The sequence below is a fragment of the Pongo abelii genome, chromosome 9, assembly GCF_028885655.2.
Source record: "Pongo abelii isolate AG06213 chromosome 9, NHGRI_mPonAbe1-v2.0_pri, whole genome shotgun sequence".
Lineage (NCBI taxonomy): Eukaryota > Metazoa > Chordata > Mammalia > Primates > Hominidae > Pongo > Pongo abelii.
Genome location: NC_071994.2, coordinates 80,295,575 through 80,312,665, shown reverse-complemented (window position 1 = coordinate 80,312,665; position 17,091 = coordinate 80,295,575). Strand labels below are relative to the sequence as shown.

At 41.1% G+C, this 17,091-nt stretch overlaps 1 protein-coding gene across 2 annotated transcripts in view; it reads left to right on the top strand.

Annotated features, from left to right (window-relative positions):
* GAB2 (GRB2 associated binding protein 2) overlaps positions 1-17,091 on the top strand; it is a 206,173-nt gene that overhangs the window by 168,845 nt on the left and 20,237 nt on the right. For both annotated transcript variants that reach the window (XR_010135518.1, XM_063711307.1), the window contains exon 3: positions 1,273-1,516. Coding sequence is in view for 1 of the 2 variants with exons in the window: in XM_063711307.1 (XP_063567377.1) it covers positions 1,273-1,516 (244 nt within the window). In the remaining variant the exon portion in view is untranslated. The remainder of the gene's footprint in view (positions 1-1,272; positions 1,517-17,091) is intronic.

Genomic DNA, 17,091 nt, shown 5'->3' with positions numbered 1-17,091 from the left:
CCTGTAGAGTAGAGGTGAAATCCAAGCGGAAGGAACAGCAGAAGCCAAAACAAAGAATCATAAAAGAGGCTGGTGTGTTCAGGGACTGATGATGCTTCCATATGCCTTGTTTATGGGTGGAGAAAGCAGGAAGTAGGTCAGACTGTCAAAAGCCTTGTATGTTATGCTGAGGAATTTGGACTAGCTTAGAGAGCCAGCCAAATGAATAATGCCCTTGGCTTGGGGTGTAGTACTATAAGCTATTATCCGTCCTTAATACCTCACTTTCTAACACAACAGAGGAGAGTTTGAGATAAGAGGGAAAATGACCAATAGACAGGGAGTGGTGGGCAGTGGGGAATGTAACTGTCTTTGGAGGTCTTAGGAGGCCAGGCAGGAGCAGCTGGAGTCCAGTATTAAGGGACAGCTCCAAATGCATTTGTGCTTTTCTCATTAATGCAGTAAGGCACAGTCCAGAGCCTCAATTAATGAGTCTTCAGTAAGCAAAGCCTCATTTAACAAAGCCAGCCTTAGCTTTTTTTTTCCCTATAATTAGATGTTTAAATTTCATTTTTTTTTAAATTTCAACTTGTTTTTCAGATGCCAGAGTACATGTGCAAGTGTGTTACATGGGTATATTGTCTAATGCTGAGGTTTGGCCTTCTATTCATCCTGTCACCCAAATAGCATTGTACCCCATAGGTAGTTGTTCAATCCTTGTCCCCCTCTCTCCTTCCCTGTTAACACAATCCCCAGTGTCTACTGTTTCCGTCTTCATGTCCATGTGCACCCTGTGTTTAGCTCCAACTTACAAGCGAGAACATTAGGGTACTTGGTTTTCTGTTTCTGCATTAATTCACTTGGGATAATGATGTTCAGCTGCATCCATGTTGCTGCAAAAGACATGATTTCATCCTTTGACCACAGCAGGAGCCACCAAAGAGTGGGAAGGTGGTAGTACTCATTACTCGAGAGGCAGACCTCGCCTGAGGGTCAGGGTCACACTCCTAGACCACAGATAGCCGTACTTCCTGGAAGTGGGGCAGATATGGCCTACATTGTGATAGGAAGTCGCCTCCGGGCTCCCCCAGAAGCAGTACAGAGGTAAAGAGGACCTCTTCATCAACCAAGGTGGCCAGGAGGGCAGCAAGGGGCAGGTATGTGAGAGGGAGAGAATGCTAGTGCTGGATTATTGCCTCTGCTCTTACTCTTTTTTCTTCCTCTGACAACTCACTTTGGGATAAGGATACATTTGCTTCCTTTTTCATTCACAGAGCTATTTCTCCTTTTCAGACTCCCTGAGAAACGTTTCCTCAGCCGGTCATGGCCCCCGCTCTTCTCCAGCTGAGCTCAGCAGCTCTAGCCAGCACCTTCTCCGAGAGCGCAAATCCTCAGCCCCATCACACTCCAGCCAGCCAACTCTGTTCACGTTTGAACCCCCTGTGTCAAACCACATGCAGCCCACCTTGTCCACCAGCGCACCTCAGGAGTATCTCTACTTGCACCAGTGCATAAGCCGAAGAGCAGAAAATGCAAGGTAGGAGGCTGCCACAGCCATTAGGTGGGTTAGTGACCGCTCACAGGGCCTAGTACTTTTCAGTCCTTGCTTTTTTAAAGACAAGCAAAACATTATATTGTTTCAGGTAAACAAACGTCTATGACAAAACATAATTTTTTGCTTCCGTAGCCTTCATATTTTATTGGCATCATCTGTGTTGCTACACAGTGATAACTGGGTTCCAGAGAAACCTTTCATTATCAAAAATCATGCTATAAAAAATGTTTGATTTGGAGGCAGGGTTGAAGGCATTAGGGGACACAGTTTCCGAATTGCAAAAAAAAACAGTCAATTTACTTGTTGGCCTTAAAAGTATAGCTATAAAACCATAACATTGTTGAACAAATCCATACCTTGCTTTTGCTCTAGAACTGCACTGTTCTGTATGGTAGCTACTACCTGCATATGTCTACATAAATTTAAATTAATTAAAATGAAATAAAATGTAAAATTCAGTTCCTTAGTTGTACTAGCCACATTTCAAGTCCTCAGTAGACACATATGTCTAGGGGCTACTGTACCAGACAGCACAGATACAGAAAATTTCCATCATAACAAAGTTCTAGAGCAAGGACTCCCTGCTCTAGGATAATGGTCTTTTGTTTTTCTGACATCATCAGCTCTTTCACAGGTGCAGAACCTGTAAATATATTTATTATGTTTTATTCCCGTTGTTAGGGTGAGCAAAAGTACAGAGCTGATAGGCTTTGCCAGAGCTAATTCCCCGTTGCTACCATAGCCAGCAGATTACAAATCACATTTTAATTAACTTACAAGATCTAATTCATGTTATGACAATTAAGGCAAATAGAAAAATGGCTGTACTAATGTATTACTTGATTTTGTCCTTGAGAATATTTTCATACATAATCTCATTCGAACCAATCAACACACTGAGAAATAGCCAGTATACAAAATTTATCTCCATTTTAAAGATGAAGAAACTGAGAATCATGACTAATAATTATCAGAGGTTGGGCTAGAACCCAGGTCTTCTTGTTTCTGATCTTGTACTCTTTTCTCTTCACTATGCTACCCTACTTTTGTTTTTCTGAGTCATCTGCTGTCACACAGAAGAGGTCCCAACACTCAGTCTTAAGGCTGCCTCAGATACCCCTTTTCATGAAGAACATGATTGATTTGTTTGTGAATTTTCACTAGTTCAACTTCCATCAACTTATACGTGAAGAGCTGAGTCCTAAAAAGATAGAGTGAGTTAGCCAAGGTCAGTGAACTAGTTAGTGGCTTAACTGTAAATAGTACCTGATTCTCCCAAATCACTAACCAGAGATAGGCAGTGTGGTATAATGAAAAGCATGTTCAGGCTTTGGAGTCAGTCAGATATGGTTTCAAATTCAGGTTCTTTTACTTTCTTTGTGATCTTGGGCCAATTATTTAACCTAATTAACCTTCAATAGTCTTATCTTCAGAATGGGAATAACTAATTCAAAGGCTTACTAATGAGTGTAAAATGATAAAACATACATAAAATAGTAGTAGAGAGTAAATACATTTTACCTGTTCTTCTTATGCCCCGTCCTCTTCTACTACATATACAACTGCCTGGGAGCAGAGAATGTGAGGTCTTAAAATCATAGTTCTAGTGAAAGGCAAAGTACTTAGCTGTAGTGCCTTGCAGACTTTAACATGCATGTGAAATACCTAAAGATCTTACTGAAATGCTCACTCTGACTCAGTAAGCCTGGCCTAGGTCCTGGGGTCCTTTCTAATAAACTCCAGATGATACCAGTGCAGCTTGTCTACAGCTCACACTTTAAGTAGAAGGCTTTATATAGTATTAACAATTGCCGCCACCACCACTGCAGTGATCCTGCTGATGCATCAGAGAACAAACGTAGAAACATCTCTGCTTGAATTAGCCGTTAGGGCCCACTCTCTGCACCCCTACCTCCTCTGTGAAATCCCTATTAATCTTCCTACCTGGAATTCACTTTTTCTCTGAATTGCCACAGCAGTTTTTTATTCTCTCTTTCTCACAACATTTGGAACTTTCTGCCTTGTAGTATGGATTTTTATATTAATACATTACTATTATTTGAAGATGGAGCTCACAGTAGGTGTGTTATAATTTGAACAAATCCATGTTGTAGAGGGGTAACCTAGTAGAAGAGACAGAACTTTATGAAGCTGAGGAAGTCACATTGTTGTAGGCCTTTGACCAAGCCCATGTTCTTCTCTGTCGTGGTTTTCACTTGTGTGGATGAGGGAATGAGAGGGTAATGAGCAGGATCTCAGGGAGATTTTTGGAGAAAATAAGTTCAAATAATGTTTGCAGAATTCCAAAGGAAGTTGGAGGGTAGGAAGGAAGCTTTCTTAAATCCAGAAAGACTATATATTTTCTTGTAGTAGTGGAGTTGCTTGCATCATGCTAAACCTATTGTAATAATTATAAACTCTGGACAAAATATTAAAAAATAACTTTTTTAAGGCCCTGAAGAGCAATAAAAAAGGCAGAAACTGCAAGAGATCTGACTCTTGAAAGAAGTGAAATTCAGTTTACATGGCTTTTCCTATGATGTTCCAATAACATATCATCCAGAATATTCAGTATACAATGAGAAAATGCCAGACATATGAAGAAACCGTATACATTAACCCATAGTTGAGAGAACTCGGTATCTAGAAAGAGATCAAAATAAACCCAGATTTTGGACCCAGCCTACAAGACTTTAAAATAATTATGTTAATTTTTTAATCTATGGGGGGTAAAGGATATAATAGGTGAAGAGATGGTGGATTTTAGGATGGATATAGAAACTGAAAAAGAATTGGGCAGTTCCAGTTCCACCAGGGTGGCAGAAGCTACCACAGGCTTTCCCTCCCACTGATTACAACTAAAAACTCTGGACAAAATCCAAAGTGCAATACCCAAAGACTCTGAAAAATAAATAAAAGGAGATAGATTGTAAAGGGGAGAAGAACTTGTAGAAGTGACTACACAGAGATGAACTTTTTGTCTTTCATGGATTTGCCTCCAGGTTGGGCCCCATCACAAAGTAGCACAGTGCAAATGGCTAAAATGTCATAAAAACCCCATCTTTCTGAGTAGGGGAACCAGAAGAGGAGCCCCAATGGGGCTGGAAGGAGCTAGTATTCCAGAATGAAGAGAGCTGGAAAAGGGATCTTCTAACTCTGGGAATGAAACTACGTGAGTCTTAGGATCACCTTGGGCTACACATGTGTGGGAAAGACCGAATCGAGTGCAACAAAGTCTATGTGAACTGAAAGAAGATTTGAACTACCATACACAGGAGGAGAGACAGAACTTGCGGTCTGAGCCTAACCAGGTTGATTTCTCATAAAAATATCACTTCTTGGCCGGGTGCGGTGGCTCACGCCTATAATTCTAGCACTTTGGGAGGCTGAGGTGGGCAGATCACCTGAGGTCAGGAGTTTGAGACCAGCCTGGCCAACATGGTGAAACCCCGTCTCTACTAAAAATACAAAAATTAGCTGGGCTTGGTGGTGGGCCCCTGTAATCCCAGCTACTCAGGTGGCTGAGGCAGGAGAATCGCTTGAAGCCAGGAGGTGGAGGTTGCAGTGGGCTGAGATCATGCCACTGCACTCCAGCCTGGGCGACTTGAGTGAGACCCTGTCTCAAAACAAACAAACAAAAAAATAGCACTTCTCCATGGGATTATAACAGAACCCAGCATCTATACAACATCATGTTCACAGCCTTCAGGATCTGTAATCCAAAATGTCTCAGCATATTGAAAACCCAGAAAAATATAACCCGTTCTCAATGGAAGTCACAGGTACAAACCTCAAAATAACCCAGATGTTGAAATTATCAGACACAGGTTTCAAAGCTCCTATGAAAACAACATTCCGTGTAATAAAGGAAAACACACTTGAAACTAATGGAAAGAAAAAACCCTCTGCCACTGGGCCCTGTGGCTCACACCTGTAATCCCAGCACTTTGGGAGCCCGAGGCGGGTGAATCATCTGAGGTCAGGAGTTCAAGACCAGCCTGGCCAACATGGTGAAACCCCGTCTCTACTAAAAATACAAAAAAATTAGCCAGGCATGGTGGTGGGTGCCTGTAATCCCAGCTACTTGGGAGGCTGAGGCAGGAGAATCGCTTGAACCCGGGAGGCGGAAGTTGCAGTGAGCCGAGATCTAGCCATTGCACTCCAGCCTGGGCGAGAAGAGCAAAACTCCGTCTCAAAAAAAAAAAAGAAAGAAAAAGAAAGAAAATAAACCCCCTCTGCCAACCAAGGAGTTTATATTCTGCAAAAGTATCCTTCGGGAATGTAAACAAAATTAAGACATTCTCTCAGATAAAGGAAAAATAAGAGCATTTCCAAGAGATCTGCTTTTAAAAACTGATAAGAAATTTCCTCAGGCTGAAGCAAGATGGTACTAGAAGGAAACTTGAATTTTCAGGAATGAAGGAAGAGCAACAGAAATAGTAAATACCTGCATAACTGTGAAAGATTATTTTTCCCTTTTAACTTCTTTAAAATATGTGTAAGTGTTAAAAGCAAAACTCAAACAATGTCTAGTGAGGTTTTCACCTGGTTTTCTTACTCTTTAGTATGAAGAGCTCCCTTTGCCATTTCTTGGCATGTGAGTGGCCTGGTGAGAAATTTTCCCAGCTTTCATTTATCTGGAAATCTCTTAATTTCACCTTCAGTTTTGAGAGAGATTTTGCTAGGTATAGAATTCCAGAATGACAGTTCTGTTTTCTTTCAGCATTTAAAGGATACCATTCTAGTCTTCTGACCTTCATTGTTTCTGATGAGAGATCAGCAGTTATTTTAATTTGTATTATTCTATATGTATTTTCCTTCCTCTGAATGATTTTTTCTTTTAAAAAATTGTAGTAAATACATAGCATAAATATATCATCTTAACCATTTTTAAGTGCACAGTTCAGTAAAGTACATTCATATTGTTATATAATCAATCTCCAGAAATCTTTTCATCTTACCAAACTGAAATTCTAACCATTCAACAACTCCCCATTTCCCCTTCCCTCAGGCCCTGAAAACCACCATTGTACTTTCTGTCTCTGTGAGTCTGACTTCTCTAGATGCCTCATATACATGGACTCATACTACATTTTCTTTATCCATTTATCTGTTGTTGACCACTTAGGTTGATTCCATTATCTTGGCTATGGTGACTAGTGATGCAATAAACATAGGGGTGCAAATGCTCTTCAACATACTGATTTCCTTTTCTTCAGATATATACCCAGTAATGGGATTGCTGGATCATAAGGTAGTTCTATTGTTAGTTTTTTGAGGAACTTTCATACTGTTTTCCATAATAAGTGTACTAATTTACATTCCCACCAACAGTGTGTAAGAGTTCCCTTTTCTCCACATCCTCACTGGCATCTGTTATTTTTCTTCTTGAAAATAGCCATCCCAACTGGGGTGAGATAATATCTCATTGTGGTTTTGATTTGCATTTCCCTGCTGATTAGTGAGACAGTGAGCTTTTTTTTTTTTTTTTTTATACTTTTAAGTTTTAGGGTACATGTGCACCATGTGCAGGTTAGTTACATATGTATACATGTGCCATGCTGGTGTGCTGCACCCATTAACTCGTCATTTAGCATTAGATATATCTCCTAATGCTATCCCTCCCCCCTCCCCCTACCCCACAACAGTCCCCAGAGTGTGATGTGCCCCTTCCTGTGTCCATGTGTTCTCAATGTTCAATTCCCATCTATGAGTGAGAACATGCGGTGTTTGGTTTTTTGTCTTTGCGATAGTTTACTGAGAATGATGATTTCAAATTTCATCCATGTCCCTACAAAGGACATGAACTCATCATTTTTTTATGGCTGCATAGTATTCCATGGTGTATATGTGCCACATTTTCTTAATCCAGTCTATCATTGTTGGACATTTGGGTTGGTTCCAAGTCTTTGCTATTGTGAATAGTGCTGCAGTAAACATACATGTGCATGTGTCTTTATAGCAGCATGATTTATAGTCCTTTGGGTATATACCCAGTAATGAGATGGCTGGGTCAAATGGTATTTCTAGTTCTAGATCCCTGAGGAATCGCCACACTGACTTCTACAATGGTTGAACTAGGTTACAGTCCCACCAACAGTGTAAAAGTGTTCCTATTTCTCCACATCCTCTGCAGCACCTGTTGTTTCCTGACTTTTTAATGATTGCCATTCTAACTGGTGTGAGATGGTATCTCATTGTGGTTTTGATTTGCATTTCTCTGATGGCCAGTGATGATGAGCATTTTTTTCATGTGTCTTTTGGCTGCATAAATGTCTTCTTTTGAGAAGTGTCTGTTCATATCCTTTGCCCACTTTTTGATGGGGTTGTCTGTTTTTTTCTTGTAAATTTGTTTGAGTTCATTGTAGATTCTGGATATTAGCCCTTTGTCAGATGAGTAGGTTGCAAAAAATTTTCTCCCATTTTGTAGGTTGCCTCTTCACTCTGATGGTAGTTTCTTTTGCTGTGCAGAAGCTCTTTAGTTTAATTAGATCCCTTTTTTTTTTAATATGCATGTTGGCTGTTTTTCTGTCTTCATTTGAAAGATAACTATTTTCAGCTAATTTGCCGCAACTGGATTATTTGTTTTTTTTGCTGTTGAGTTCCTTGTATATGCTGGATATCAACCTTCCATCAGATGAATAGCTTGCAGAATGGCTTTCTCCCCATTCAGTAGGTTGTCTCTTTACTCTGTTGATTGTTTCCCTTTGCTGTGCAGAAGATTTTTAGTTTAATATAGTCCCATTTGTCTTTTTTATTCTTTTGAGACAGAGTCTCCCTCTGTCGTCCAGGCTGGAGTGCAATGGCGCGATCTCGGCCCATTGCAACTTCTGCCTCCCAGGGTCAAGTGATTCTCCTGGCTCAGCCTTTTGAGCAGCTGGAACCACAGTCATGTACCACCATGCCTGGCCAGTTTTTGTATTTTTAATAGAGACAGGATTTTACCACGTTAGCCAGGCTGGTCTTGAACTCCTGACCTCAAGGAATCTGCCCATCTTGGCCTCCTAAAGTACTGGGATTACAGATGTGAGCCACCACACCCAGCCATTTGTCTATTTTTTGTTTTTTGATGCTGCTTCTGAGGTCTTAGCTGGGTCCTTTTTTGTTTTTGCTTTTCATGGGAGACTTTTTTTGCAAATTCCATCTCATTACTCATAATTAGTCTATTCAGATTTTCTATTTCTTTTGGTTCAATCTTGGTAAGTTGTGTTTGTCCAGGAATTTATCCATTTCTGTTAGGATTTCTAATTTGTTGGTATATAGTTCATAATCATCTTTTTTTTTTTTTTTTCTTTTTCTGAGACAGAGTCTTGCTCTGTCCTCCAGGCTGGAGTGCAGTGGCACGATCTCGGCTCACTACAACCTCCGCCTCCCAGGTTCAAGTGATTCTCCTGCCTCAGCCTCCCAAGTAGCTGGGACTACAGGCACGTGCCACCACGCCCAGCTAATTTTTTTTTGTATTTTTAGTAGAGACAGGTTTTTACCCTGTGAGCCAGGATGGTCTCGATCTCCTGACCTCTTGATCTGCCCGCCTCGGCCTCCCAAAGTGCTGGGATTACAGGCATGAGCCACGGCGCCTGGCCCATAATCATCTTTAATGATCCTTTGCATTTCTATGCTATCAGTTATAATGTCTCCTTTTTCTTTTTTATTTTATTCCTTTATTTATTTTGAGACAGAGTCTCGCTGTGTCACTCAGGCTGGTGTGCAGCTGCGCGATTTTGGCTCACTGCAACCTCCACCTCCTGGGTTCAAGTGATTCTCATGCCTCAGCCTCCCGGATAGCTGGGACTACAGGCGCCCACCACGACTCCTGGCTAATTTTTCTATTTTTAGTAGAGACAAAGTTTTGCCATGTTGGCCAGGTTGGTCTCTAACTCCTGACCTCAAGCAGTCCACTTGCCTCTGCCTTCCAAAGTGCTGAGATTACAGACATGAGCCACCATGCCCAGCCTTTTTTTTTTCCTTTTTTTTTTTTTTTTTAAGACAGAGTCTCACTCTGTCGCCCACACTAGAGAGTACAGTGGTGCGATCTCAGCTCACTGCAACCTCTGCCTCCCAGATTCAAGCGATTTCATGTCTTAGCCACGCAAGTAGCTGGGATTACAGGCGTGTGCCACCATGCCCACTAATATTTGTATTTTTAGTAGAGACGGAGTTTCACCATGTTGTCCAGGCTGGTCTTGAACTCCTGATCTCAAGTGATCTGTCCACCTCAGCCTCCCAAAGTGCTGGGATTACAGGCATGAGCCACCACACCCAGCCTCATTTTTTATTTATTTGTATCTTTTCCCCTTTTTTCTTGGTCAGTCTTGCTACTGGTTTGATTTTGTTTATTCTTTGAAAAAATTAAATTCATTTTGTTGATCAGTTTTATTTTGTCTCAATTTTATTTCTGCTCTGATCTTTTTTTTCCGCTTTTACTAATTTTGGGTTTGGTTCTTGTTTTTCTGCTTCCTTGAGATGCATCATTAGGATGTTTATTTGAAAATTTTCTACTTTTTTGATATTAGCATTTATTGCCATAAACTTCTCTATTAATACTGCTTTAGCTGTATTCCATAGGCTTTGGTATGTTGTGTTTCTATTTTCATTTGTTTCCAGACATTTCTAAATTTCATTCTTTTTTTTTTTTTTTTTTTTTTTTTGAGACGGAGTCTCGCTGTGTCGCCCAGGCTGGAATGCAGTGGCATGATCTTGGCTCACTGCAAGCTCTGCCTCCCAGGTTCACACCATTCTCCTGCCTCAACCTCCTGTGTAGCTGGGACTACAGGTGCCCGCCACCACACCCAGCTAATTTTTTATATTTTTAGTAGAGATGGGGTTTCACCGTGTTAGCCAGGATGGTCTCTATCTCCTGACCTCGTGATCCGCCCACCTCGGCCTCCCAAAGTACTGGGATTACAGGCATGAGCCACCACACCCGGCTCTAAATTTCATTCTTAATTTTTTCATTGACCCATTAAATCATTCAAGAGCATGTTGTTTAATTTCCCATGTATTTGTACAATTTTGAAAGTTCCTCTTGTTACTGATTTCTAGTTTTATTCCATTGTGGTTGGAAAAGATGCTTGATGTGATATCAATTCTTTTAAAATCTCTTGGCCTAACATGAGGTCTGTCCTATAGAATGTCACATGTGCTAATGAGAAGAATTATACTCTGCAGCTGTTGGATGAAATGTTCTGTTAGGTCCATTTGATCTAAAGTGCAGTTTAAATCTAATTGTTTCCCTGTTGATTTTCTGTCTAGGTGATCTGTCCATGCTGAGAGTGAGGTGTTGAAGTCTCCAACTATGATTATATTAGAGTCTATCTCTCCCTGTAGATCTTAATGATGTTCCATAAGTCTTGCAGGTTTTCTTCACTCTTTTCATTTGTATTCCCCCTTTCCTTCTGGCTGGGTAATTTCAAACGACCTTTCTTCAAGTTCAGATAGTCTTTCTCCTAATTGATCAAGTTTGCTGTTGAAGCTCTCTATTGTGTTTTTTATTTCATTCATTGAATTCTTCAGCTGCAAGATTTCTGGGGTTTTTTTTTTCTTTCTCTTTGTTGAATTTTTTGTTCATATTGTGAATTCTTTTTCCTAATTTCTTTGAACTGTATGTATTTTCTTGTACCTCACTGAGTTTTCTTAAGGTCATTATTTTGAATTCCCTTTCTGTAATTTGTTGATCTCCTTTTCACTGGGCTCTGTTACTAGCCAGGGTTATTAGCCAGAGTTCCTTTGGTGCTTTTTTGGTGTTATATTTCCTTCCTTTTTTTGTGTTTCTTGTGTCCTCATGTTAAGTGTCCATGCTTCTGGTGGAAAGATCACCTCTTCCAGACTTTCTGGAGTGGATTTCTTAGAGAAAGACTTTCACCTGCAGTTGGGTTTTAGTGTTCCAGTTGAGAAGGATGTGATGACTGTGTTTCCACTTAGATGCAATGGTATGGTCTCTATGCAGCTTCTTTGCCTATGTTCAACATCAACAATAACTGGGAGTGCCTCAGTGGCCTAGACTATAGAAGTTTATGCAGCAGCAGTGGTAGCATAGATTGTTAATATCCTTAGCATAAAGGGCTTTTTGGGTCTTTCTCTTCTCATTTTCCCCAAATGAGGAGACTTAGCCAGGGGGATCCCTCTTGGTGTCAGGTCTGGCATGGCCTACAAGTAGCTGCAGCCGTGCTGGGTTCTAGGTACTGGTGCTTATGTGGGGTTGGGTTTCTAAGCTCAGAGTCTCATGAACCTTTTGTGGCAACTGGGTCTTGGGGTGCAGGTTCACTCTCTGTAGCATGGTTGGATGTGGACTGCCCTCCGGGCCAGGATCTATGACTCTGTTGAACCCTTTAGCAGCTCAGGCTCAGGGGCCAGCTGTGATTCTACCCCTGGTAGGCAGAGCACAGCACTGGCCTCACCCTGGGCAAGAAGGGATGTTCTGGAGGTTTGGTTTCAGGGAGGAGGATACAACTAGAATTTGGGAACCTGAGTCAATAAGGCTCAGGGGCAACTTGGGTCCCAGGGGTTGATACACCATGTAGCAGTGACTCTACGTGGGCCCTCGTTAGGCTTAGCAAATACCCAGGAATGGCAGAGTACAGCTGTGTTTGGGGCTACAGAGGGGCAGGGAACAGCATAGCAATGACTCTACTCCCCAGGGAGAGGCGTATCTCAGCAGCTCAGACTCTAGGGGGCTAGTGCAGCTCCAGGAAAGCAAGGCACTAGAGTTGTTTGGCCTGTAGGGCAGGGTGTCTCAGCTCAGACACTGCTCTTTTTCCCTGAAACACAGGGTCCTATATCAGCTCAGCGTTGGAATGCACCACCTCTCAGCTCAGCTAGGGCACCCATTCCCCAGGGGACAGTGTGCTACTTCAGCTCAGGCCCAGGAGGCTGTGACTGTTCTGAGTAGCCCAGGCATCCTTTCCCTGGAATGCAGGGAACCATATTATTTTAGGTACTGGGGTACCTCACTCTGGGGAGTCAGTGCACCGTTTCCTAGGATGCAGCCACTGGCTTCAGCTTAGGCACTGTGGAGGCATGACTGTTCTGAGCAGCCAAGATAGTCTTTTCCTAGAAGAAAGTGTACTGCTTCAGCTCTGGCCCAAGGGAGTGGGGAGAGGGGCAGGTGGATTAGTTTTACTTCTGCTTGACCCCCCTGGGAAGGGTGTAACAGCTGCTCATAGCTCAGCTTCGGAATGTTGGGCCACTGGGCTAGCAATGGCTCAGCCACAGCTTAGCCTCAGGAATGAAAGGGAGCCATGGCTACTCACCTCTGGAGCAAGACACACTCCAGCCATAGTTCCAATTCCAAGATGACATAGCACAGTAGCCACACGGAACACAGCTATGTGGACACTAGGCAACTCCCTTCACTGGGCTTAGTGCCTACGAGGACTTCAGGGGACTCCAGTGGTGAGGCCTGAGATGTCCAAGGCGTTGATGGCAGTTGCCGTGATCCTCTTGCCTACCTTCTCACCAAAAGAAGTTCTTCCTCGTTCCAAACTGATCTTGCATGGAGTGGTGAAGGCCTAGTGTGTTTCCTTCTGTTCTCTATGTGACCATCCCAAGTTTCTGTGTTCATCGAGTTTCTATTACTCCTCTCATGCATTCTGGGACTCTCCCTCCATTATTTTTGCTAAAATGTAATTGTTCAGGAGGCCAGGTGTGGTGGCTCATGCCTGTAATCCCAGTAATTTGGGAGGCCGAGGCAGGTGGATCACGAGGTCAGGAGTTCAAGACCAGCGTGACCAACATGGTGAAACCCTGTCCCCACTAAAAATACAAAAATTATCAGGGTGTGGTGGCATGCGCCTGTAATCCCAGCTACTCAGGAGGCTGAGGCAGGAGAATCGCTTGAACCCAGGAGGTGGAGGTTGCAGTGAACTGAGATCGCACCGTTGCACTCCAGCCTGGGCAACAGAGCAAGACTCCATCTCAAAAAAATAGATTAAATTAAATTAAATTAAAATTTAAAATGTAGTTATTTATTCATTGTTCTGCCTGTCTTTATGAGGGGGACAAGCAGTAGGGGTTTCTTCTTGGCCATTTTGCTAGCGTTACTTCCTTTTTTTTTTTCTTAATAGAAATGGGTGCAATGTGGTATCTCATTGTGCTTTTGATTTGCATTTCCCTAATGATTAGTGGTGTTGAGCACCTTTTCAGTGTGCGTTGGCCATTTGTGTACCTTCTTTGGAGAAATACCTATTTCACGTCTTTTGTCCATTTTTTAGTCAGGTTGTTTGATTTTTGTTGTTGTTGTTGAGTTGTTGGAGTTTACCTGTATTAAACCCTTAGCAGATATATGACTTGCAAATGTTTCTCCCATAGATTGGTTTTTTACTCTGCTGATATGTTCTTTGAAACACAGATATTTTAATTCTGATGTTGAATTTATGCATTTTTACTTTTGTTGCCTGTGGTTTTGGTGTCATATTCAGGAAATCACTGTCAAATCCAATGTTATGAAGCTTTTCTTCTATGTTTTCTTCTAAGAGGTTTATAGTTGTAGCTCTTACATTTAGGTCTTTGATCCATTTTGAGTTAGTTTTTGTATCTGTTTTAAGGTAAAGGTCTAAGAACTTTGTCCTTGTGGGATGACTTAGTTTTCTAGTTCTATGTGTTGCTTTTTTTTTAATCTAGTTTAGCAAACTTTCTACCAATATTTCTTCGATTTTTTTTTTTTTTTTAAGAGACAGGGTCTCACTCTGGCACCTAGGCTGGAGTACATAGCTCACTGCAGCCTCAAACTCCTGGGCTCAAGATCCTCCTGCCTCAGCCTCCCAAGTAGCTGAGACTACAGGCATATGCCACCATACTTGATTAATTTTTTGTAGAGATATGGTCTCGCTATGTTGTCTCGAGCAATCCTCCCACATTAGCCTCCCAAAGTGCTGGGATGAGCCACCACACCTGGCCTCTTCAAATCTTTTTCTGCCACATTTTCTTTTTTTTTTTCTTCCCTCAACTTTTATTTTGAGTTTCAGGGTGCATGTGCAGGATGTGCAGGTTTATTACATAGGTAAACATGTGCCATGGTAGTTTACTGCACAGATCAACCCATCATCTAGATATTAAGCCCAACATGCATTAGCTAGTCTTCCTGATGTTCTCCCTCCCTCTGCCTGCCTAACAGGTCACAATGTGTATTATACACCCACCCCGAGGTGTCCATGTGTTCTCATTGTTCAGCTCTCACTTATAAGTGAGAACATGCAGTGCTTGGTTTTCTGTTCCTGTGTTAGTTTGCTGAGGATAACAGCTTCCAGCTCCATCCATGTCCTGCAAAGGACATGATCTCGTTCCTTTTTGTGGCTGTATAGTATTCCATGGTATATATGTACCACATTTTCTTAATCCAGTCTATCACTGATGGGCATTCCTTCTGAGACTTCAGTTACTCATACAGTAGACCACTTGATACTGACCCAACAATCACTTACATTATCTTTTTTTTTTCAATCCTTTTCTCTCTCTCTGCTCAGTTAAGATGATTTTTTAAACTGATTTTTCATTTCTACATTTCCCCACCCTTTTTTTTCCCCACAAGTTTTTAGGAAGAAATTGAAGTACAGTCAGTGGCATTTATATAAAGTTTCCTCATGCCCCTTTGTAATCCATCCTTCCCTTACCTCATTCCTAGAGAACCAGTAACAGCCTTTCTGCCACTACAGATTGATTTGCATTTTCCAGAATTTTACATAGATGGAATCATATTGTATGTACTAGTTTTCCTGACTTCTTTCATTCTGCATAATGCTTTTGGGATTCATCCATGTTTTTCCATGTGTCATTAGTTTGTTCCTTTTTATTCCTCAGTAGTACAGTGTATTTTTATATCACAATTCACTTTTCCATTCACATGATGATAAGCATTTAGATTGTTTCCAGTTTTGGCTATTACAAATTAAGACCCATTTGTACTTAAACAGTAATGAGCAAATCTTTGTAGGAACATTTGTTTTTATTTCTCTTGGGCAAATACCTAGAAAACTATGCCCAGATGGTTTTACTGGTAAATTCTATCAAGCATTCAAAGATAACACCAATCTTACCCACAGTCTTTCAGAAAACATAGGAGGAAGGGATTCTTTCACAGCTCATTTTATGAGACCAGCATAACCCTACTATCAAAATCTGGCAAAGATGACAGGAAATAAAATTACAGAGAATATCCCATGAATAATAAACAGAAATCCTCTTTAAAAACAAAGGATTAGCAGTCGAATCCAACTAAATACGTATGTGTGTATATCTATATGTGTCTGTTTGGGACTATATATATATTTTAGGGAATATGCATGTGTGTATACATTAGGGGTAAGACATCATGACAAAGTAGTGTTTATCCCAGGAGTGTAAGGTTGGTTTGACTTCAGAAAAAAAGCCAATCAAGTAATTCATTACATTAAGAGAATGAAGGAGAAAAATAATATAATCATAACCTCAATAGATGCAGAGGAAGCATTTGACAACTCAATACTTCGTTGAAAAAAAAGTATTTCTTAGCAAACTATGAATCGAGGAGAACTTCTTTAAACTGATAAAGGACTTCTAAGGAACCCTATAGCTAAGATCATACCTAATGGAGAAATATTGAACATAATGCCCTGAGATTGAAAACAAGGAGAAAGTACCTGTTCTTACCACTGCTATTTAACATTATACTGGAGATTCTAGTCAGTTCCATGGAGGAAGAAAAAGAAATAAGAGTCCTGGTGTGGTGGTTCATGCCTGTAATCCCAACACTTTAGGATGCTGAGGCAGGTGGATAACTGGAGCTCAAGAGTTCAAGACCAGCCTGAGCAACATGGCAAAACCCTGTCTATTTTAACAACAACAAAAAAAATTTTTAAGTGAGTTTAGCAAGGTCACAAGATAAAAAGGTTTTTATGCAAAAAATAAGTTTTACAGTATGCAGTGAACAATTGGAAAATGAAAAAATTTTAATTATATATAGAATGGTACCAGAAAACGTGGAATACTTGGGAATAAATTTAACGACAAACATGCAAGACCTCTTCACTGAATACTATCAAATGTTGCTGATAGAAATTAAAGACCTAAATATGGAGACTGATGTACAGTAGTTATGAACTAGAAGACCGAATATTATTTAGATGGCAGTTTTTCTCAAATTGTTCGTAGATTCAACACAATCCGAATAAAAATCCCAGTCTCAGGTACGTCTTTATCAGCAGTATGAAAACAGATTAATACAGTAAATTGGTACCAGTAGAGTGGGGCGTTGCTGAAAAGATACCGAAAATGTGGAAGCGACTTTGGAACTGGGTAACAGGCAGAGGTTGGAACAGTTTGGAGGGCTCAGAAGAAGACAGGAAAATGTGGGAAAGTCTGGAACTTCCTAGAGACTTGTGGAATGGCTGTGACCAAAAGCCTGATAGCAATATGGACAATAAGGTCCAGGCTAAGGTGGTCTCAGATGGAGATGAGGAACTTGTTGGGAACTGGAGTAAAGGTGACTCTTGTTGTTTTAGCAGAGACTAGTGGCATTTTGCCCCTGCCCTAGAGATTTGTGGAACTTTGAACTTGAGAGAGATGATTTAGGATATCTGGCGGAA